Source organism: Aquila chrysaetos, chromosome 7 (assembly GCF_900496995.4).
Source record: "Aquila chrysaetos chrysaetos chromosome 7, bAquChr1.4, whole genome shotgun sequence".
In the NCBI taxonomy this organism is placed as follows: Eukaryota; Metazoa; Chordata; class Aves; order Accipitriformes; family Accipitridae; genus Aquila; species Aquila chrysaetos.
The window spans coordinates 34276114-34300643 of record NC_044010.1 but is presented as its reverse complement, the minus strand read 5'-3'; the positions used below and the strand labels follow the sequence as shown (position 1 = coordinate 34300643).

Genomic DNA, 24530 nt, shown 5'->3' with positions numbered 1-24530 from the left:
GAAAAAGTCTGTGCATATATATTGTATGCCATGCTCTGTAAGTATATGTAATCAAGCACCAGCAAATGTTGTAAGTCTTCGGAAACGAATAGCAAAGCAGCAATTTATGTCAGTTGTCTGGCTTTCAGTCAGTACTGCAAGTCCTCTCAGTTCCATTTCCCCATTCTGAACTTTTCTGGTATCAGTTAAACTCCTAAATAATATCAGCAGTGATCTAATAAGAACATTTTTCTACTAATTGACGTGCCATATTGAGAGATAAGTACCTGAGAAACAATCCTGTTCTCTTACTTCCATCTCTTTCCTCACAAAGGACAAAGGTTTTCAAAGGATCAAATGTCTTTTCTGAAAGTCAGATGATAGGCTTGTGACCACAAAATGAGAGAGAAATAGGCAGAGAAAAAGAATACTTCAACAGAGCTATTGCATAAGTACATTTTGTTGCAAATCTTTAGAGCAGTAGAAAAAGCATCTGTTAGAGGGTTATTTTTTCCTGACTTTTAATTACTAGTCATTGATTTTGGTAATTGCACACATGTACATGCACAATAGTGCAGCAGGATTTCACTTCTGTGGTCTTATCTCAAAACTGGCTTTTAAAATGAGTGCCTATTACTGTAAGTGCTCCATAAGAAAGCAGTGCTCCGCTATTTTTGTCTTACTTTGCAATGCAGCATAACTGTTGCATTTACAACTGGTACAAGTTGGCTCTTTGCCATGCACTTAGAGCCATAAACCCCTACTTTCAGCAAGGAAAATCTCCTGCTATCAGATTTTTAAGTGGTGACTTGCCAAGCTGAAATAAGGAAGTACAGACTTTTCATAAGTGGTTGCATATTGTTGTTGAAAATCCAATTACCATTTGCTAAATGCCCATCTCTAAGATTTAAATAATAGTTAAATGAAGTGCCTAGCTTTTAAGGAAAATAAGCATGCACCTAAATGGTGAGGAAGACGATTACAAGAGTGCATAGCAATCTTGGGTGCCCTCAGGAATTTTGCTGACTCCATGTAGCATCTGTCTGTTCCAAGACGTATTTCAGGGAACTCGTCAGTGGAGGGGCAGATGTGAACCATGACTTCTGAGTTTTGATTGTTTATAGTGACCCTTGCCTTTCTGGATCTACTTTGTTTCAGCATTCCCAGCAGAATAACTCGTTGCACAGAGGTGCTAACACTGTCCCTTTTTGGTCTTAAGCCTTTCAGCGTGAAACTGGTAGACCTCCCAAAACACTTAAAGAGGTATTCAAAAACTGAGAAAGGAGAGAACGACCTGGCCAGAAAGACTAAGGCTGGCACTACCCACTCTTTAGCTTGGCTAGAATGACTAGGGCTTCTTCCTTGGCTGTGACCTGCTTTTAACCATTGCTATCTGGTTAGTTCACCTGTTAAGGCACAGTAGCAGAATAAATCAGATTCCCTTCTGGAAGAGGGGGCTCAAATGTGCAATCCAGTGAACACGGATGAGCCAGTGGCTTGGCATCTGCTGAGCTGTGGTAGGTGTCCATGTCTCTGCCTAGCACAGGGGATATGCAAAGTAATTACTTGACAATTAAAGAGGCTGAATTTCCTCCCATTTGCTCTGGGCTACGCATGTAGACCTGGGCAGTTACCATGGCTTTGCTGATACACAGTAAGTTCTTTGGATGCTACAATTAAACTGTGTATTTATGTGCTTATATGCATATACCAATATATATGCATGCAATTCCCAGTAAGTTCCTTAGATCTTGTCCCTATTCAAGGCTATTTCTGCTTTTGCTGATTAGTCTAGCATACTCTAATAGTAACATTACTTAGCTGTATTACTATAAATATCTCACCTGGACACTTTTTCTGGAGCAAGAGTTAACTTTTTACAGCTTAGTTAAAATTACTTTCAAAAGCAGGGGACACACGAACGGACAGATGAAACCCAAAAGATAAACCTGAAACAAATTTCATTTCAGGTCCCGCATTTGAATGAGCAAGCTGTATGTGTGAAATATAGGAGCTTGAAAGCACCAGGGATTTAACTTGGGGCCATCCAGGGATACTTTTGCCTGGAACACACAGGAGTTAGAGTACTTTTAGGGGATATGTCATGTACTTCCAGCTTGCTTGTACCAAGACAGGTTGACTTACCAGTGAATTAGCCTGTTTCTCATGCAGTGTGATGTAAGCCAACCCAGGGAACATTACATACATGCTGAAATGCGAGTGACCTCAAGGAGTTATACTCTTACACCAGAGTAACTTACTTGCATGCTTTCATGCCCAGAAAATGGAAAAGGGAGAGTCATATTATATGAAGTGTTATAAACCATCTAACTGGTTCAAGTCAGGGAGTATCTGTGCTCTTTTTTGTCTCTCCCCATAAAGCTAGCGGGGGGTGTCCCCAGGTACCATTGGATACCTAAGCAGGCGTAATTGTCATTGTTGAGATAATGATCTGGAGGGGGTTGCTTCTTTAATTCTTTTACTCCAAAGAAGTTTAAGATATGGACTCTGTATCCATTTAATTTGCATCATTTTATGTTTCAGCAAGATAGTGAGAGTGAGGACTTTTCAGAGCCTTTGTGCAAGTCATGTAATGGTTTTTAAGTCTGGCATGCTCTGTGTGTACCATGCGATGTTTTCCCAGCAAAAAATTGCCTGTTTGCTTTAAATCTGATTTATTCATACAACTCCTTTAAAGGTCTTTTACCCTTCCTTCCCTTCCCACTGGAAACCCACTTTTATGTCCCTGTGGAGGCCAGGGGAGAAAAAAAAATCCACATTTCTAAATGCACAGAGGACTTTATATGGAAAAGGCCAACATGATTACTGAAAGTATGAGGATGAACACATTTTTAAATGTGGGTGTCTCTTGTAGTCATATATATACATGCATTCTCCCTGTGCAAATACATATATGCATGCACATACACGAATATGAGTAATGAATGCACAAGTAACTTCATAGCACCCCTTGACATATTGTTTCCACTGAGTATTTTCAGGAAAAATATGTTTTCCAGCTAAATTTTGCGCAGTATTAATTGCTAAACCAATCTGCATAGCATTTAAAAGGTATAGAACTTATCTGCCGGGAATAATCTTTAATCAGCATGTTTGCCTCAAACTGTTGAGTCAAGCCAGGGTTCTAAATTTACAGTAAGCTCTGGCATCCTTGTTTTGACTATGTGAAAATTTTTCATTTGTTTATGCTTTTCCAGAATTAAGTCTGTGATCTACTTGCAATAGAAATGTTTAATATATATTCCTTGATTGCTTCTACAGCTCCACTAATTTTGTATGGGTATACAGATTTTATTTCTCCTTTTGGAAGCATTTTCTTTTAATGTGTTGTTATAAAGGATGTTACAATCAATAATTATAAAAAATACTGCAATTAAAAAGTTAAATGAATAATACATGAATTGTAGATTTTGACTCATAAAAGATTTCTATTGACCAAGACTGAGAACTTTCCAATTCTTATGATTTGCATGGAGGAAAAACCACACTTGGTTCTGAATCAGGAGCTTTGTTTAGGAGGAACAGTCATACTTTGCTTATTTTTAATATCACAACAACATTTTTGAAAGACAACAACACAGGTATGGAACATACATGTACAAATACAGATATAACATCTTTATGAGGTAAAGAAAATGACTTCTGAATGTTAACTCCTTTATTATGTCTCTCACATCAACTGATACTAATAGTGCTCCAATATACCGTTCCAGAAATCCTGATTTTTCATTTCTTGACTTTTTAAATATTTTGTAGTTCACATCATGAAAATAAATGTTATTATTTTATTCACTTTAACTTAAAAAAGTATAGTGCACACTGAAGTAGATACACTGATGATTATTCTGAAGTTACAGAGTAAGAAGGGCTACTACATATGTACGTATTTAGTGTTTCAAGCCTCAGAGCAAAGTTAATGATGCATATAAATCGTTATTTATGCAATATACTTACATAATCCATATGCTCACTCTATAGAAACAATATGTAGGAGGCAACAGAAAAGTCAAAGAGATTGACCTTGTACAGTTATGAAGCAGTTGGACAGGATGGGTACACTTGGGTCTCCCAAACTGCTCTCCTCCAGTGCCACAGGAAGAGAGAAGGAACCAACAGAAGTTAATGGTATCTCTCAAAAAAAAACCAGTTTGTTGATTTTGTTTTGCAGGAACATATCCCTGTGCCCCTATTCTGGAAAAGCCTGACTAGTGTTTTGTGTATCTTTGAAGCCTGTTCAAAATTTGTGCTTTGGGGATTGCTGGGAGGAGCAAGTCTGCTCCCGGTTCCCCAGCTCCCTCTTATCCTGTTTTAATCTATCTGGAGGATTCAGCGTGATCCAGCCTTCATCGCTTGTAGCTTCTGCGAGCAGTCTATTTTCAAGCATCTTCACAGGGATCCAGTCTCATTCTAATCTGTTTAGACACATCGTAGGCAGTTTTCCTGAGGACTATATCTGCGGCAGGTTGGAAATTTTGTTCACTACCAGCTATTTTTCTGTGGCTGTTTCTGTCTGCAAATAGCTTCATGAAAATATTTTGTGTGCCCAAACACAGCCTTCTGAAAAATCCAAATAAACCAAAAAGTCTCTGTGGGATTTTGCTAGCCTTAAGGGAAAAGAGTGGATTATCAGACCTGAAAAAAAAAAATGTTGGGAGTCTATATATATCTCTTTTTTTAAGAAGCTATAAGCAGTGAAAAGCAGAATTGAGTTTGTAGTGAAAGCACAACAGACATTATGCTAAAACCATGGTACGACTAACATCGAGACATCAAACCTTCAAATATATTTGCAAAAATATGATGGCAAAAACAGATTATATTTTACCTGGTCAAGAAGATGCCCGTTATAACAGTGAGAAATAGAAACTATTAAGCTTATATAAGAAAGCTTCACGTGTCTGAACTGCCTTTAAAACAGTTTGCTCTCTATGTGGCATGCAGACAAGGATGCAAGAAGTGTGTTTTTCTGTCCTACGGCTTACAGGAGAACGAGGAGATGTCATTAACTGCAGTGGGTTTGCTATCTACACGTCTTCAGCTTCATTATGTTAACTGTGCAGGCTGATGAACTGTAATTGTTTCCTGGCTACCATTGGTAGGAGATAGGGTGACAAAGGGTGTTGGAGCACTGCTAGGTTCCTGTTTCTCTCATTGATCTCTATGAGAACAATCATTATGATAATGATTCTAATCCAAGCTTCTGTAATATAACTGAGAAATAAATGCTTCTTGGTTAATATGCCTCAATTAACGGGTCACCCAGTGTAGCTGCAGCAGGTTGCAAGTAAGTAGCTTTCAGGATCTGAGCCCAAATGATTATAGGTTTTCTTTCCCTTTTTAGATGAAATGGATTCATAAGCCTTACTCAAATGAATCACTCTTGTAGTCATTAATTATAGTATACACATGTTAATGACATCATTATCAGGAGATAACATAATGTTCCATGGACCACGTGTTACAGTTGTTTCCTGTGCAAACAATTGTGCTTGATAACACAGTCTGTCACAAAATGTCAAAAGAAACCACATGGTGTCTTGAAATGACTGTGAAATTATCACGTGTCACAGCTATGTATGTCATAAACAATACCATCATGACTGAATTTTTCATTAGCTTCTTGGGTGAGGGATACTGAAGAGAACAAACAAGATCTTGAACATCTCACGTGCAGCACATAATGCAGCACTGAATTGTTTAAAGCATACCGTGTGACTGAATTAAAATGCATTAGTGATGAATTGAGGATATGCATAGTAATAGGCAATATTAAGGACCTTTGGTGATTTTTTCTTGGTTTTATTAAACATAAACAGAAAGGAATTAATTTTTTAATATTCTATGGCTTAGTTCTCTTCTAGCACCTCCCTTTCAGCTTGTATGAGGACTGGATAATAAGACTGTAGGAGAGTTGCCAGTGCAACTCTTACTTAAGCAAATTAAATCCTAGCCAAGCGAAAGTCAGTGACAAAGCTCCTCTGGACTTCTACAGGACCAGAACCAGGTGGCGTATCGAGCTCTAGAAGTGTGAGTGATCTCACTTACACCCCTACCGCGATACAGCAACGGTTTCAAGCCCATGGTCCGCCCGTGGGTTTTGGTGTGGGCAGTCACAGGAACAGAGCTCTTCCCATTATCCGAGGCAGCAGGGCCAGCGGGTTTCCCACAGCACTTAACTACTAAACCCTTCCTGCCTTTGCTTCTGTGCAGCCCAGTTCAGTAAGAAAAACTGAACTCCTCCTTTTTGTTATCTATGGATTTTGGCAGTGTTACCATCTTCTAAAGTTTTCCGTCTGAACTATGAAAGTGACAATTTATTGAGCTATCTATTTTTGGTTTTCCTGTTTTTCTTTTACTGAAGTGAGAAACGTGATTATTCTCCTTCTGGAAGTAAGCTGTGCAAAATTGCCAAGAGGCATGGGTTCGCCAGGCACAGAAAGGTTGAATGGTTTTCCCCGGGGCTGCAAAGGCTGCTTGTTACAGGACTGCCAGGAGCTTTCTTCCTCTAATGCTGCCTCCTCGGTAGGGTTATGTGGAACCTGCTGACAAACGGCTCCCTAGAAGAGCTGTCAATATCATCATCTTCCAGACTTGTGCTTTTTTTAATCCACAAGACTGTGTGTTTAGATGCTCTGATGATAACAATAATACTGCTTTAGTCACGCAGTAATTAGCCATCAGTAACAATGTAGACGAAGGGTGCTACCCAAACTTTGCTCCTCCATCCTCTTTCCCTAACCATTGAATTTCAAAAAGTGTGTGCTCCTGATGCTGATGCTACTTTTTACGAAAAATACATATGAGCCAACCAGCCTCCCTGAAGCAAGTTGAAGATAGCTGACATGCAAATATTTTAGAAAATTTGAAGTTGAAAGACTAGTCTCTAAAGCAACATCTTAGTTTACATTTTTGTACTCTGTGGTTCTAGGTGATCCCGAAAGAGAAAACCATCTCAGAGGCTGCTCTTGAATTATATCTCTCCTTACCAGTAATAATGAGATGGGAATTCTTGACAGATGACCTGTTTTTACGCTTCCTGAGAGGTTTCAATAAGATTAAGATAATGATTCAGATTCCTTTCTGTTTCCACCTGAATTGGAGTACCAAATCTTCCAATGTTCCCTGCAAAACTGATTATTCAGGTTTACAGTCTTGCAGTTACCAACTAGCTCAGCCCTGATACATGCAATAAATTACCAGTGACCCTTTTTTCACCCCCTTGCCTCAAAGTCCCATTCTCTGCAAAGGACATCATCTAATTAAAAAACACAACAGGGGCCTGCTCATACACGAGGGTAGACTTAGGTGGGGGGGGAACTGTGTGACATTACAGGGATTTATTCTGGCAAAGTCTGAGCAAGGAACGTGAGCTCTGGAGAGAGGTGTAAGAGACTAGTGAGATTTATGAGAGACTGGCAGAGCTGACAATAGAAACGGGAAGAGTTACTGGAGCTGCCAGCAACTTTGCAAGCTTTTGGAAAGAAAAATCAAAGGATTATTATTTGTTAGCAGCAGTATTAAAAATGTGTTTAACTGACACAGGGCTGAGAAGGCTTTTCCTTTCTTCGGTGCTGCAGATATGATTGCATTTATATCTTTTTCTCACAGTTCACTAGAGTTCAGCTTCTTAATGAGCTGTTCGTTGTAAGACTAGTTTTGGGCACTCTGTCTCTTGGTTGATGCTGCTCATACATAACAACTGAGTCAAGTACACAGCATAAATACAGGAACATTTCAGGAACCACACAACTTTAAGAAGTTTCCAAGTTATCCTTGGAAAACCTTTGTGAAATATGAGTTTGGATCTGTTCTTTTCTACCTGTGTAACTACCTCAAAAGACAGCAAACACATGCCACACATTACCTGTAGAAATAATTCATTGTCTAGATAATCAGGGCATATTTTTAGGAAGACTTCAATTGCGTTCAAGGATGTCCAGCAATTTTGCAAAGCAGCTTGAACACCTAGACATAAAGGAAAGAACATAACATCTGTCAAAGAAGGTCAGAAGTAACCTTCTAGGAAACCTTAATTTTGCCACAGAAAATAGAGTAAAATGAAAGTATCCTATGTGGCATTCAGCAAGCCTAGCCAAAAGACCAGTCTTCTTTCTTGCTTCATTTCATTTCCTATTTTCTAACCAACTGCATGATCAAAAATAAGGTAGAAATAGGACAAGTAGCATCATTCACTAACTGCATAACCCTGAGCACTTTGTACCCCCTGTACTAAAGGAGACCTTACCTTGTTGGAAAACAAAGTTTGTGTAATTAAAGGTTATCATCAAACACGATCACAACAAAATAGCAGACTGTTGGGAAGTTTCAGTTATTTTGTTTATTGAAATTTGGGGTGCTTGAATTTACCATTTAAAATAAGTTTCTTTTTTAATCCATATAAGATTAATCCAGAGAGGATATCTTATGGTTCTGGATATATTTTAATTCTTACATATTTTTAAGGTCTGCCACCAGTACAGTCTGAATATTTAAGTCTTCAAAATAGATTTCTGTCATTCAAGTTGCAGGTTTCAATACTAATGGAAGATGGAACACACTCTCTGAGCCAATTGCTGGATCTGGAGAAATGGACAAAGCAGCCTGGTTGAATAGTCCCCCTAGGGAAAAGAAATAGGAATTTCATTCCTAGGAATTGAGGAAAAAAACTGTTGTCCACAAGATGTCCTGAAGGTGTCCAATGTCATCAATGACCCACTTAACTTACTAGAGGGAAAAGAAAGAAAAAATAAATTGGGATGGAGAAGCAATCTGCTTTTATCACCCTTTTCCTTGCATAAGTAGTTAAGATAAAGTGGTGTACTGGTGGTTTTGTCCAGTTTAGAGTTGTAGTTGCAGCTGCTTTGACAGTGGCAGCACCTACCTTTTTAGAACATTCATATTCAGTTATTAGTTTGGCATCATGCTGATATCGTTATTACTTTCATTTATCTTACTAGTAGGGAAGGTGAAAAAGTCATGTCATTTTTCAGCATCTTTCAACTGTGAATTCTCAGTGAAATACTATGGGACAAAGGTGTAGTACCTTACCAACAAGGGATTTTTCATGCCAAATTTCAAAGAACACCCAGATTTTCCATCAGTTAACACAGAGCAGAAGTGCAAGAGTTTCTCAAGACAAAATCTCAGGATGTTTTTTACAGGATCTTAGGTAATATGATAAATCTTTCATTAAAAGCAGCTACCAAAAAAAGCGGAGTTCAAGTAGTTATTTGCAGAGGAGAAGTAGCATGGGTATACAACACTAGATTGTGTCCTGCCCATCAATCTTGCAGTGTTTTTAGCAAGAAACCTAGAAGCATTCATCCATGGGGAAATTCATTAAACAAGAAGCTGACTACAAATCAGTGATAACTTGACTTCATGGTAAATAAGAGATTTTTTTAACCTCTGATTCAATAATACAGTGAACTTGTGCATTGTATTTTACTTGGCAAAACTATTCTTTCAGTTCCTCATAGAATTAAAGAGTCAGGAATCTATTCCCAGGTGACCACCAGGACATCCATGTCCCTTAGAGTGATTTTAGCTTCATGAATTTGAGCATTTGTACTAGTATTGGTTGGCTGAAAAAAGATTCAGTTTTGAGAATTTTCATATATTTTCATAATTTTTTTCTTTTTCTGTCAGAGTTTGCATTTTGAAGATTCTTGTAAGCATGATGGTCTGATTTTTGGACAAGTTCAGAACTGTAACATACATTTTTTTCCTCTCCTGCTTTCAGTGTTTTATATCACCTTTAACTAGGAGATCTCATTTGGTGAAAGCTCCTGGAGAGGGTGAAGCAGCAGTACCCAGTTTTAAAACAAACTGTACCATTTCTGTGCTTATATCATAGTCTTTATAAGATAAGTAGCTCTAACTATTGCTTAATAGAGGGTTTCTACAATTAAAAAAAAAAAGATTTTTCTAATTGGTTAAGCCATTGGCAATGTGTCTAATTAGTCAGGTTATGCAAGGAATTGAAGAGCCTGTGAAGCTGATAACGGAAAGCAGTGCCTTTTGCCTCTTAGACGGTATTTGAAATCTTCTGGATTTGTGGTGAATGAAGTAGCATTACTGTCTAAAAAGTGTTTGGTGCTCTGAATCCAGTTTCATAACAGAGACAGATTAACAAGAAGAGAAGCTTGCACAGCAGCTGATGGCTTTTGTGTTTGTTTATGAATAAAATAAACAGAAGAGTTCCATGTCATAGGGAAATTATAATTATGAATGATGGCTTGCTGAAAATTATGATTTCATTTCTCTGTATAATTTCCAATGTTTTTGTGGACAGAAAAATGAAATGTTAGATAAAAACAAATGCTTAGAAATATTTGGAAAGTTCCATCCATTGACTCCCCACCAGTAGATTTCACACATAAATTATTGCCCAGGAACCAGGTTCTGAGGGACCAGACCAGCCATGGCTGGCTGCAAATCCTCCCAGATGTCTCAGGAAGATGGCAGTAAAAGCTGAACCAGGAGCTGTGGAGCTCAGAGCTCCCCCACCCATGGTGTCAAATCACAGGCACACTCAGGGTCCTCGGCTTCATCACAGAGGGCTGGGAAATCCTGAGACCCCTATTTCAGGCAAGGTTTTTGCCATTTTCAGATTACCTGTTTTGGAGCCAAGGAAATGTTGGGCATCCTACTTTCACAGCTGGGAACATGAAAGCCCTGATCGCTCCTCTCCAAGCCTGAGCCATCCGTCCAGTCTACTGGGCAGTGCTGTGCTATAACCAGGGACCAGCAAACCATTTCTTTCTGGGTAAAAAGTCATAAAAAGTGAGAGGGTATCCCAAGGAATAGTGGTTAGGCACTACTATAGTAATGGTATATATACTTCATTTTGCAAACAAAATCAAATAGTAATTAAAGTAATTGAAGATAATGAACTAATAGTTTTAGTCTGTCTTATTTTACTTTTTGTGTTGTTGACCTTACCCAAGCCTGTATCTATAGTGAAATATCTGTCATGCTAGAAAAACAGAAAATGGGGAGGGAGAGGCTGAGGCATTTAGGTTCAAGGTTGTGTCCTCAAATAGGCAGTGATCATTGACTATATTGCTTACTCTGAGTGTTTGTAGTCTCTTTTTCCTATCTTTTGACCAGTAATTGAATGCTGAGCTAATAAACCCTTTTCAGCAATTCCTTTCATCAAAGAGACCATATTCTCATAAAAAGTTTTGGGTCAAAGAAATCAGCTGTTCTCTGACAAAAAATGACAGTCAAAAGTCCCAAGAGGGATGGTTCTGAAAAGTTTCCTACCAACTTATACGAAACTCTAAAATGCATCATAGAAAGAGCAAGACCACCCCAATAAAACCTGAACATAAGACCTCCCTGTGTATGTGACTAATAAGATTGCTATTTAGTGCATAAACCCACACTATTCCATTGTAAGTGATTATTCCTTTTATAATGGAATATAATTTTAAAAAATAAAAACAACACCGAGAATAACCAAATCAGCACTTGAAACTCCTGGATTTCCTAAAGCCGAATTCTTTGTATGAAGATCATTTAATAATTTAGGTAGCAAGTTTAGACCTAAGTACAGATTTTGTGTGCCTGTTTTTCAAGGATGTGATTAAAAAAAGAAACATTTGACAATCATCTGGTTAAAAAAAATTATCAGAGAAGTATATTCATATTGTCCCTGTAACTAGCTGCTTCATTTATCATATTCAACATCCATCATATATAATATGTCAAACCATGCTTAGAAGTATGACTTCCTTCTTACTTTGCTGGTGGTTGCATTACCACCACTGGCATTTTGGCCTCTGCTTTTGCGTGTTCATTCTGTATATGGGAGAGGGAATGGAGTTCCTATTCCTTTGAAACACAATTTCAATTTAAAGGAAAAAAATAAACCAAGTCCTTTGAACTCCTTATAACTTTCATGCTGTGGGAAGGTACTGTGGAGGAAAGTGACCTGCAGCCCTGTGCCATGTGCTTTGTTCATGAGATGGATGGCTATAATTTACTCCTGAAACACTAGTATTTACAATGCCTTTCCTTGGCTGAGGGGTAAAAATGGTCTCCAGAGAAATAGAAACATTTTTTTAAGAGCCTATTGAAAAGAGAAATCCACAGGACAGCTGAAGGTCAAGGGAAGAAGGCAATGAGGGTTGCTTTGTCTTCTTTTCCAGATAATGAAATAATTCTCCTTATTTGCCTCCATGGAAAACACTTATTATTTTTTTCCTCTCTTACTCACTCACACACATGTGCATATGCATGCATGCAAGCATGAACACCCCCTCCTTGACCTCAGTTATATAGGAGGACCCTGGTTATATAGCAGGACATTGTCAACATCAGGAACAGTATGGTAAAGTTTGGCTTTAAAACTCCTTTTCAGCTGTTCTCTGGCTCACAGCTGGATGAGCTTATTGTCTGCTCTGAATAAGCCAAAATAACTATAACCCTGGTTCAAATTAAGGTCTGCTTCCTCTGGCCTTAGGCATTTGGGTACTGGAGCCAAATTGTCAGCCATTACTTTTGTCTGGAAGATTTATTAATTGTTCAGTGTAATAGTCCCAAAATACTCAGTAGAGAGGCCTAGCCTTTAGATTTGACAAAACACTGCAAAGACATGATAGCAATGAATGTAAAAGGCACAAAAAATATCCCCATGGGGGGATGTAATTTTAGATTTAATCAAAGTAAGTGAGAATTTTCCTTTCTGATTTTCTGCTGTTAGAACTGCTGCTTATTTATGGGTAAATGTAACTCACGGAAGTATTATACTGAATATCTTTACGTTAGAAATCTTGTGTTTATCCAAGCCCTTTTTGTTCTTCTTTACTAGTAATTCCTTGTTTCCATAAGACATGTATTAAAAAAATTAGTAAGCACAAAAGTTACCTATCAGCTTTTCCTAGACTGCACAGTCTTTAAGATGGTTCCCCACTCTTCTGGAAACTTTCTCCTTTTACTGACCAACATAAGTGACCTGTTTTCCCTGTAGAAACTGCTGGTGTGCTGAGCAGCAAAAGTAGAAAATAGACCTCCCAGTGGAAAATAAAAGAACAGATTAGGAATCAAGTTTGTTATTTTTCAGCAACAAGCAGAGCTAATACTCCATAGATGGTCAGACCATTCCCAAACCATTCCCAGAAGGTCTCTGTGACAAGGAACAGAATTAGAATTTTGACTGGAGAAACCAGATTGATGTCCATTAAAATAAATGTCTTCAGAGCTTTTTATTAGGATCTTATTCTCCCCACTTGAATATCCTTTCCTGTCTTTCCTGAGATAGGAGCATTTATTGACATCCTAAATCTCCTTAGTTAAGAGAATGTAGACAAGATTACACCTTTAGCACTGGATTTCCCTGACTTTAAGCTGGACTTCTAAAGGTTGGTTGTAAAAGTCTAAGCAGCTCACCCTGAGGTCCTTTTATCGTCAATAAGAAGCCATTCGTCATCTTTAAGGCAAGATGAATGGCCCTCCGGAAGGTCTTGTTTCCCCCCAAGGACTGCTACAGAAGAAGCCCTCATTTGACTTGCTGAAGGTTTGGATGACTTATGTTTAGCCACCTGAAGTTAGGTTGAGATGAAGGCCATTGACTGGTTCTATGAACGTGCTTTACCTCCATGCACAGGTGAATGCTTTTGTATATACATGCAATGCAATAACACCTTTCTGTTAGTATTAATATGCAGAATATATATATATTTATATAATTTGTGTTAACGTACTTATCTAGAGAATGCCTACATAAATATATAGAGAGTTGTATCTTACTGATTTTAATATATTCGAGTTCTGTTCCCATCATCAGTGTATCAGATGCTATTGGTCTATCTGCATCTATCTAGACAATAAAAACATAATTTACTCCAAAAGGCCAGACAGCACTAGTTCTACCAGAGCTCTCTTTCTTATACATCAGCAGATAGTATTTCATGGCTTTTTAGCTCAGAACTGACCTGTTATAGACCCAAGTCACCGTGCTTAAAAGTATACTTACTTGCATGAATGAGCAATGAATGAAAACCATTAATGTCCCAGCATGCACTGCTCACCAGTACTCATTTTTGTTGTAGCCAGAGTTTTTTAGTGTGTTTCTGCTTCATTTAAACCCGTCAATACCTCAATTAGTGCTTGCTTCTCTTCCCCTGGGAAAGACATTTACACATGTCACTTCACAGCCTCCAAAATCTAAAAGACCCATGGGAACTGCTGGATCATAAAATATATCCTGATTAAAGCTTGTGTTTTCCAGTGACTTTCTGCCTTTTTTTTTTTTTCTTTTAAACTTGTAAACTGTTCAGGTATTTTTAATGGAAGGGCACAAATGGAAAGTTTAAAGCATAACCACTTGTAAGAAAATAAATACCCTCCCATGTGATTCTACAGTCTCTATTTTTTTACTGATTTGCATTCAGTAAGTCACAAAAAATTGAAGTGCTGTATTTTACAATTATGACAGCAGTAACCCTCTCAATTAACATTAAAACTTGATGCCATCTTGATGGCAGACTGAATTCAATTTAAGATCAAAGCATTGGAGTAGTTATCTAAAATTATATATTGCTAGTTTTAACTATTTAACATTCCTGCTCTTTCCAGCCTGACTTTTATACAGGGTGATGAAAGATCGTAATTGATTTGGAACAGAAAGTGACCCAAGAAATTTATACTTAATGGACACATGTTTCTAATACTAATTTTTAGGCATCCGTGTTTTTCAACAATGGCGATGATGGTAACACTAACATTGTCCATTCATTTCCTGTGAAGGAAGATGGTCTTTGTCTAAGTCTTCATAGATCACAATCATATACATGTTAATGTAATTTTTTATAGATCTTTGATCACTTTTTTTTGGTTTGACAATTAGCCAAGCTTTGATGAAGCTGATTTTCCAGTGCCTTGTGGGTTACCATAGTTTGTCACAAATTTCCACAGGCTTTTACTATAACTGACTGCAGGGAACAAAGCTGTCAGCTTATCATTTCCCATTTTCTTTCTCTGGGTTATTAGGAAGTGCAGTTAGACAAAATGGGAATTGAAGCTGCATGGCAAAGCAAAAGAAAGTCACATTCATTTCAGAACCATGTCAAAGTCAAAGGAAAGACTGAGAAATATAAGCAGCTGCTGGTCTCATGTGTATCATTTGCAGACAGCAGTTTGCACTGTACAAACATAAAACTAATGCAGGAAAAGACCTCAGGAAGAAGAAAGAATTGCCTTTGTGATTTGAGAGAAAAGACCTTTTTTATTTTATTAATGTGTCTTTTGGTTAAAATTCATAGTTGTCATGCAAAATAAATCAACTTCTTTTCCTATAATGTGACCTGAAACCACTTCTGAGTGAATAAGATATGAACCCTAAATGTTCACAGCCTTTACCCTGACATATTCAATCAAATCATGAGCCACTGGTGTAGCTGCCAAGTACTCAAGACATCATTGTCATTCTTATTAAAGCTTAGCATCAAACAAGGACTGTTCTAACTTGAAAACACATGTTTGAATAATACTTATAATCAAAGTAACTTCATTTATATCAGTGGAATAGCTAGCTGAAATGGTATTTTAGGGTGTACAAAACCCTTATTCATTCCCACTCAGTGATTTATTTCTTTTTAGAATTTTTTTCAAAGATTACCTTGTATGGATGTCCTAATGTCCTAATAATGCAGTTACCACTGAGTGTCTTGTTTTGATATGGGATTTGTAATGCAAACTTAGGTAGCTGGGACATGAACTGGTCATGTCTATGTTTAATAACTCTCTATTATTTATATATCATAACTCTCATGGACATCACCCTTCACTAAATAGAAACATAAAGATGCAGTTTCTGCTGTGCACAGTCTCTTTTTCCATGGCAGTACTGTTTTTCATACTGTTCTGTAAGAAAATTATTTGGCTAATAGAACTGCTAATGAAGCTCTTGCCTATTGTCCAGAAATCCATTCATCTGTTTTTAATGGAAGCGTACAAAAAGCTACTAACCTTCCTTTTAGGGCAGGTTGGGGGTAGGAGGTAATTTGATTTGTTTTGCTTTGTTTTAAAAATATTTTCAGAAATATATTTATCAATAAATTTTCTGAATTTATTTTATATACACTGTAGACTCCTGAAACCAAAGCTGAGTAAATAATTCAGTCTGTCATATTAACTCATCAAATTTTTACTTCTCTCCTCAAATTTCTCAGGTTTACATGTTGTTTGAAATTATTTTTCCTAGTCTGGAACCTCAGTGGCAATTAATTTCAAAACACTTGCTTTTTTTAATTTGAAATGCATGCCATATTGATTAGTTACGTAATTCACCCGGTATTGCTTCTATTTGAGAGTTGCATTGCTTACACAAAAAATTCTGTACTGATTCCAAGCAATATAGTAAAACATTGCATTCAAAATTCACTTTCATGAAATATTTAAATATTTTAAATTGAATTTTTAACATAATTATCTTAAAAGAACATGTCTCTGAGGAGGTTCACAACAGACGAACATGAGTAGGTAACAAACATGAAATTTATTTTCAAAATTAGTGAATATTGGTAGAAAATAGTTGTCATTAATTATATGTCCATTACTTTTGTGAAAATAACTTGTATTCATAAAAATGGGATGCTTATTTTTGTGTTAACATATTTCTTTCACGCTTTGAGACATGCAGTTTGTTTTCTAGTCTTGGGCATCTCTTGAGGATGAGGACTAAGAGCATTATTTTCACCTGCTGGAAAGGTCACAGTTTTACCAAGGAACTGTGTGCTTAAAGTAAAGTATTTAAGCAGTCCTATTGTTTTTAAATTCTCTGCTAGATTCAGGACACCATTTGAATTCTGGAGAGATGCTACTTCAGTAAGCAAAAATGTCACTTATCAGAAAGGGAAAATTGAAGTTAAGAGAAGAATTTTAGCAACACATTCACTGACTCCTGGAAGTCTACTAAATTTGAAAATAAATTAACAAATAGATATCAATTAATTACAGTGTGAGAGCTAGTCTCCCTTAAATTTAAGTAATATATTACTTAAATCACGGGCTCTCTTTACCTGAGCAAAAGTGGATTAAGGAAGAGGGAATTTGGTTTTGAGGTAGAAAAATCTCATTTGTCATGGACAGAAGGGCATTCTCACTGTAGCTGACCAACATGAGAGGACATGCTGAATTTGGCTTAAATGTTAAATTAGAATTTTAATTCATTTTTTTGATGTATATTCATATAGTTTTCTCTTATCACAACTCCTGTCCCCATTCATGACATTATTTTTACCCAAGGTTGTTAAAACTCCATCAAAGGGCCATAGTCCCCTGTTCTCGAAGCTGTACAAGAAAAACAGATGGTGTTCGTCTTCCCTCATTATAGCACTAGTGTGCACATCTCTGCAACTGAGCAAGGCATTACAGGTTCCTGAATGATCAGTTTAAAGAAGAGGCTTCTGAGGGCACAGTTCATCTGGTTAGATGAACAGCACTCTGTAAGTATCTTTCTTTCCATTGAGGAAGTCTGCGATGCCTACCTTGGCATAGATGCTTGCAAGATGAATCCCACTATCGTGACAGACATTTCCCCAAACTGGCCAGTTCGAGCATGCTCCAGTGAAGGAGCCAAGTTATGTGGGAGGACACTCTGCCAGGGAAGAGATCTTCAGAAAAAGAGAAGTGGAGACATGGTGAGACATGTTGATATGCTGGGAGACACATCACTGACAGGGTCCAGGACATGTCTGTTACCGAGCACACTCTCAAATTCTCACTGTGTTCAGTTATCTCCAGATCATTATATCATTAGATTTGTTTATCTGCTGCATCTTTTCCATCCTCTTTCTCAAGAGCAACTTGAATATGCATTAATGTTTGGCTATGATCAGCAATCTAACTTTCAATACAGCTCAAAACACTTTGTACAGTGTCACATGACAACTCCCCATCAATTGTGGTGTTGGCTGTGTTGTATTCCTCTCTTCTCACCACAGCCAGGTTGCTAGAAAAATACCATTTGGAGACTACAGATAGCCATAGTTCTTAAACATACTGAGAACTTCAGTCAGTCTTAGAATCATTTATGGCTGCTACAAGGATATTTAGTGTTTAATTACAAATTAAAAGGTTGGGAGCCTTTTAATTTGCTTTCTTCCACATGGCTATTTCAGTCTATGAGCTAAAAGAGAGAAAAAATAGTTATTCCCCCCCACACTCCCTACATAATTTTTAAAATGAATGTGAATTTCGGTTTTCTAGTAATTTGTGAAGGTTTATTCTAAAAGGATCCAAAAGTTTCTGTTACTTTGCTCAAGCTTCACCTAATTTACTATAGCCTTCTTATTCTGGATAATGAGACTAGTCTTTGTCAAGGTAATTAAATGTCTTCATTTTTATTTGCATTCATTTCCTGATGAAACACTCAGCAGTAGCAGAGAAAAGAAAGTTAGATTAAGTAATTTTTACTGAATCTGAGGAAAGGTCCAGGTTCAGTTTTCTTCAAGAATAGGACAAAAGGTTCTTGTTTTGTCTGAGCCAGTTCCGTGATTCTTAAGAGTAACCTCGACTACTGAATTTTACACTTCAACTTTAATGATGAAGTTGTTAATACTATAAAGCACACAAAGAAAGGGGAAAACAATGGGTTGACCTGGGAAAAGGAATAAACAAACCAGCTTTCCAAATAGAAGCCCAACTTTAAACAGAGAAATCTCCTAAATTAATGCTGCTGGCAGCGATATGCATACCTTGAAAATGGAAATCTACCTGGACTTGTGCAAAGCATTTTACACTGTCCTGCACAACATCCTTGCCTCTAAATTGGAGAGACATGGATTTGATGGATGGACCACTTGGTGGATAAGGAACTGGCTGGATGGTCGCACTCAAGGAGTTGCCGTCAACGGCTTGATGTCCAAGTGGAGACCAGTGACGAGTGGCATTCCTCAGGGGTCAGTATTGGGACTGGTGCTGTTTAACATTTTTGTCAGCGACATGAACAGTGGGATTAAGTGCACCCTCAGCAAGTTTGCCAACGACACCGAGCTGCGTGGTGCAGTCGACACGCTGGAGGGAAGGGATCCCATCCAGAGGGACCTTGACAGGCTTGAGAGGTGGGCCCATGTGAACCTCATGAAGTTCAACAAGGCCAAGTGCAGGGTCCTGCACGTGGTTGGGGCAATCCCAAGCACAAATACAGGCTGGCAGAGAATGGATTGAGAGCAGCCCTGTGGAGAAGGACTTGGGGGTGTTGGTTGACAGGAAGCTCAACGTGACCCGGCAATGTGCGTTTGCAGCCCAGAAAGCCAACCGTATCCTGGGCTGCACCAAAAGAAGCGTGACCAGGAGTGGTCGATGGAGGTCATTCTGGACATGGACCTGTTGGAGTGAGTCCAGAGGAGGGCCACGAAGATGATCGGGGGCTGGAGCACCTCTCCTATGAAGACAGGCTGAGAGAGTTGGGGCTGTTCAGCCTGGAGAAGGGAAGGCTCCAGGAAGACCTTATAGCAGCCTTCCAGTACCTAGAGGGGGCCTACGAGAAAGCTGGAGAGGGACTTTTTACAAGGGCGTGTAGTGATAGGATATGGGGTAATGGCTTTAAACTAAAAGAGGGTAGATTTAGATTAGATGTAAGGAAGAAATTCTTCACTATGAGGGTAGTGAAGCACTGGCACAGGTTGCCCAGAGAGGTTGTGGATGCCTCATCCCTGGAAGTGTTCGAGGTCAGGTTGGATGGGGCTTTGAGCAGCCTGGTCTAGTAGAAGGTGTCCCTATCCCTGGCAGGGGGGGTTGGAACTAGATGATCTTTAAACCCAAACCATTCTATGACTCTATGATTTTATGAAATCATCATAATCTATAAACTGTAGCTTCTATTTTGTCCAACTTTGACCAACAGACCTTTAACAATGCCCAGCACCACATGGCATGCTTCAGAGAAAGACATGGAGAACCCCAGAGGAGAGAGAATTGGATTAATTTGTCCCATAGGGAAGCCTACTCCAAAATCCTGGAACATGACGCTATGCATTCCTTGAACATGCACAGCAACATGCCCTTCCCTTCCAAAATTCTCTTATATAAATACATATCATTATATGAGTGTGTATATAATGTATATTTGAAGAGCTATAAAGTATACACACACTTAATATGGCATCTGAATCATCTTGATACATTTCTAAATGCCTTCACTTTTTTTTTTAAGACATCCTGAGAGAATCTCTCATGCATATATAGTACAGATTTAGTTTGCTTATTTACAGTTTTCTAGATTATTTTGTCAGTAAAGAGCCAGCATATTTATCTCAGTTATTTGCATCAGTAATTTGATTAAAGATAGTTGGAGGATGAAGAAATACATTGCCTAAAATATCCTTGGGAATGTGTCTTTGTTACCAGAAATCTTTTGACATAGAGGAAGATAAAAAGAAGAGCTTCTGGTTTAGGATCATTGGAGATAAATCGTGAAGAGTAAAAGATCAGCTTTGGAGGAAGGGGAAATATTTAGCTGTGAGGCATTGCTATGGCAATAAGGAATCCTTGTGGAAGATTATGTGAGAGGAAGGGAAGGATAAGCAGGGATAAAGCTGTATCTGACGAATAAAGTCATCTTTCTTTACATGTTTTTATGCTGCTCTTATTAAGAAAGTTTGTTGGAAAAAAATGTTGAGCTTCGTAAACTAGCCTCTGTTTTTTAAAAAGCGAGCAAGATAGTCATGGTATTTGATTTGGCACTGTCACCCATCAGGGGACTCTTGGTAGACAACTGTTTAGGAGACCTGAAAGTGAGGAAGCAGTCTCTGAGACAGGCTTCTCGAGGTCTGTGGGATTTAAATCCAAACTCAAACATTCCGTTTTCTGTGGGTGCGTGCTGTGCGCTCCTACCCGAGAAGCAGGAAGAGGGTAGACCAGCCAGTGCAAGGCTCACCTGCTCCGAATGCTGAGCCCTCCCGCCTGGGAACACGGGCACCCCGGGAGCTCAGGTGTCTCATGGGGAGGTGCACACCACCCCCCAGCTCCTGGGTGGGCTAAGGACATGCTCCCTCTGTCACCAGAGAAACTCAAAGTAGAAGATGCTGATGGGAAGGAGGACTGCAGCTGTAGAGAAAATCACTAAGGTGACTTGAGAGGTTGGCGTGATTTAATTAGGGATGGGGAATGCGGTTGGAGGAGGAAAACATTGCTGTAGGGGTTAGGGAACGTGTGAGATCCTGAGGAGGTTGCAGAATGAAGAGGACAGGGAGAGGTGAAGGGGACTGCAGAGTATTGCACTGAGGGGAAAAGAGGGAGATGTGGAGAGGTGCGGCAAATGAAGAAGGAAGGGACATGTGGAAGGCTTGGGAGATTATAGAAGGAAGAAAGGTGGTGGCACAAGTTAATGATGGTAATGTGGACTCCTTAATAGCCTGCCACTCATTTGAATTGGGTCTCTTATTGATGAACAAAATGCATAAAAGGTTATATTGGTCTATTTCAGGTGTTGCGGATGGGGGCAGATATGTTCAAGTGCACATACCTGCACACACAGGGCTCACAGGCCTGCAGCTGCACAGGCCTAGTACACTAGCTTCTGTGTTTGGAAGCAACAAGCAGATGGCCACAAAAAGTGACTTTCTGAAATTAACCTCCCTGTGGGTGCTAGTACTTGGACAGACGCCAGATGAATCTGAATCTATTTTCATTCTCTGGAAGACAGAATCAGGCTTGTCCTAATTTTCTATTCTGATTATTCATCATTTCTTCTCTTTGAATGCTCCTCTTTGACAAAACTAATCGGTACCTAATATCCAAACAAGACGTACTTCATCACTAATGCGTATCAGTGCCTAAAGAGCCTCATGTATCTCACAAGACCTTTCTAAGAGTTCTTCCTGTAATTAGATCCCATTCATAACTCTAACCACAGCTCCACAGCCCTGTTAATTTTCAAATCGGTTTGATTTGGTTCAGGAAGTCTTTGAACAGAAAGGGCTGCATCCTGACATATTGTCATATCCAAGCATCAACAGCTCTGGCATGTGAAAAGGTCATGCCACCAAGCATTAACATTTCAGAATAGCAATTATAGTAATTCATTTAAATAAGGAATTTTTTTGCTGTCTGGTAGCGACAGATGCAATCTATGCAGGAGGAAAGACCGGGAAGGCCTCAAATCGGGTCCTGTGCCAATGTCATCTTCTTAAAATAGAGACCCAGAGAAGTTCAGATGGAATGAGTGAGTTGTTCTGCTAAGAAGAGGCAAGCAAGCGTTCATGCATAAAAACAAGGAGAGTGGGGCTATTGCAGGAGGCAGCCCTGGAGTGCAAGAGCTTAGAGAAGGGACTCTTTACTGCCACCTCAGATGCTTTGAAAGGAGTGGACAGGTTCATTCAGAAGAGAGCAGTTCTGTGTGTTGTCCAGGGCTTTCCAGCTTCTCCTAAGCAGGGAAAGGGCCACAACTGAAAGTCAGACTCATGGGCTTTGATTCTTCCTGCTCACAAATGCTCACAGATGCTATTCATTGGTGGAGAAATCATATGGGAAAGAAAGGACAGGCTACCGAGGACACCAAAGAGACCATCCTCTTTCAAAAATGTTGTGTTTGGAGGGGGTTGCAGTAAAACACTCTGAGGATTTTTTCTTCCTATTTCCAGAAAATTTTTATTCCAAAATGTGAAAATACTTGGGTTTCAAGCCTATTCTTGCTAGCAAGAGAGTACTTTTTTCAACATAAAAAATTTTTAAAGTCCTGAATGATTAATGACGTTGACAATTATGTCCAAACCATTCTGTAAATACCTTCTGAATACAATAAAAACTCAAATCTAGCTAGCTTTATTGTCAGTTTAATTATACTTTCAGTTCAGTACAGTTTAACTATACACTCAGCATATACTTGGACTGTAAGCTCTTTGGTGCAGAGCCTTTCTTTTAATTTTGTACAGCTCCTGGTTTAATTGAGCCCTCATTTTGATAAGTCATTACTGTCATACAAAATGGTAGAGCATATATCTGTCAGCAAATAAAGCAGTAGCTCACTAGAAAGAATAAGAAATTTTTATCAGTTCTTTATTGGCCCCATATCTGAATGCTTATTACTTACAGTACCTTTATTTACTGTGAAAATTTTAATTATGTTACAAGTTGTCCTGTGAGCGGCAAAACAAATGGAGCCAGGCTTCCTTTGGATTCGCATCTTCTTGTCTCTTCTCTACAGCCTCGCTGTCCAGTCCCAGCTCCTCTCTGCTAAATTCCCTTTGAGGCTTATCTTCAATCTTAAGAAAATTCTCTTACACAGCAATGAAAGTAAAATAATTCCTCACATTTTTGGCCATCTCGTCAAATATGGACAAGCTGAATGAGACCCAGATTAAAGGACCAGGCCTGTATCAACAGACTAGTCAGCTCACTAAGAAACGATATTTTTTTGTTTTGTCTGGTTTTAGTTCCAGCTATGATAACCTCCTACCCAAATACCACCTTGGCGACGCAAGGTCAAAAGAAGGAGATGAGCTGCACAGCACATGGAGAGAAACCCATCATAGTCCGCTGGGAAAAAGAAGACCGAATCATTAACCCTGAAATGTCCCGTTACCTTGTTTCCACCAAGGAAGTTGGAGATGAAGTGATCTCTACTCTGCAGGTAAGAAAACAAAGTGACCTGCGACTCATCTACATGTGTGAAAGTGTTGCTTGATTTGGTTTTGATAGGGTTGCACACCTCTGCCCTACAAGGTCAGAGCCCCACCACTCGCTCCACCCGTGGCACAGCCCTGGAGAGCTGGCAGCAAGAGGACGTAGAGGAAATCTCTGCATCCCACCCACCCGCCACCCCCCACCCCGAAAAATTATTCTCCATCCTCCTCTGCTCCAGAGGCAACAAGAGAGTAAGCCTGGCTCACAGCCCCCCTGTCCTTTCTGTCTCCGGAGCAACATGGCTCATGCCTTAGCCTGCCCTTCCTGGGGGGCCACAGCTCAGTTTTGAGTACACTGCTGATCAGCGCTGAGTAAATATCTGACCCCTAGCTCTGATGTGTGTCAGGCTTCCTTCACCAAAATCATTAGCTGTTTTGAGATAAAAATGCTGTCTTTTTAAAGTACTTTTTCTCCCTCCCTTTCACTTTGTGAGTCTTGTGAGACCATTTTACAAAGTCACGTTAGTCATCAGATTCAAAGTCAGATGGAAGGAAAAGGCACATGTAGATACATAAGTAGTATATCTACTGCTGCCAGTAGTCCTTGGCACATATTGTACACAGTAGCAGAAGTCACCAAGCCACCTAGCAAACAGTCATAGACTTCACCTTCACTTCTGTTTCTGTGACAGGCAGCTGTCTGATGGTGTGGGAACCATGCATCTCGACCTGCCTGACAAATCAGTGTGTGGGATTCTGTTAACTCCTAAGTGGCTGACCTGGGTTAGACTGAGGGGCTACATGAGTGGCACTGCTGGTTTGGGGACTTAAGTTTCCCCAAGATGCCATGGAAGCACAGGAAACTCCTGCTGTTCTGGTGTCACCTACAATGGGTGGAACTATGACATTGCCCTCAATGTACCAGGATATATCTTTTTCCACTCAAATTTAAAATTT

The 24530-nt window shown here is 39.1% G+C and overlaps 1 protein-coding gene across 2 annotated transcripts in view; it reads left to right on the top strand.

Moving 5' to 3' along the window:
• DSCAM (DS cell adhesion molecule) overlaps positions 1–24530 on the top strand; it is a 475910-nt gene that overhangs the window by 338695 nt on the left and 112685 nt on the right. For both annotated transcript variants that reach the window (XM_030020086.2, XM_030020087.1), the window contains exon 12: positions 23385–23581. In XM_030020086.2, the coding sequence (XP_029875946.1) occupies positions 23385–23581 (197 nt within the window). The remainder of the gene's footprint in view (positions 1–23384; positions 23582–24530) is intronic.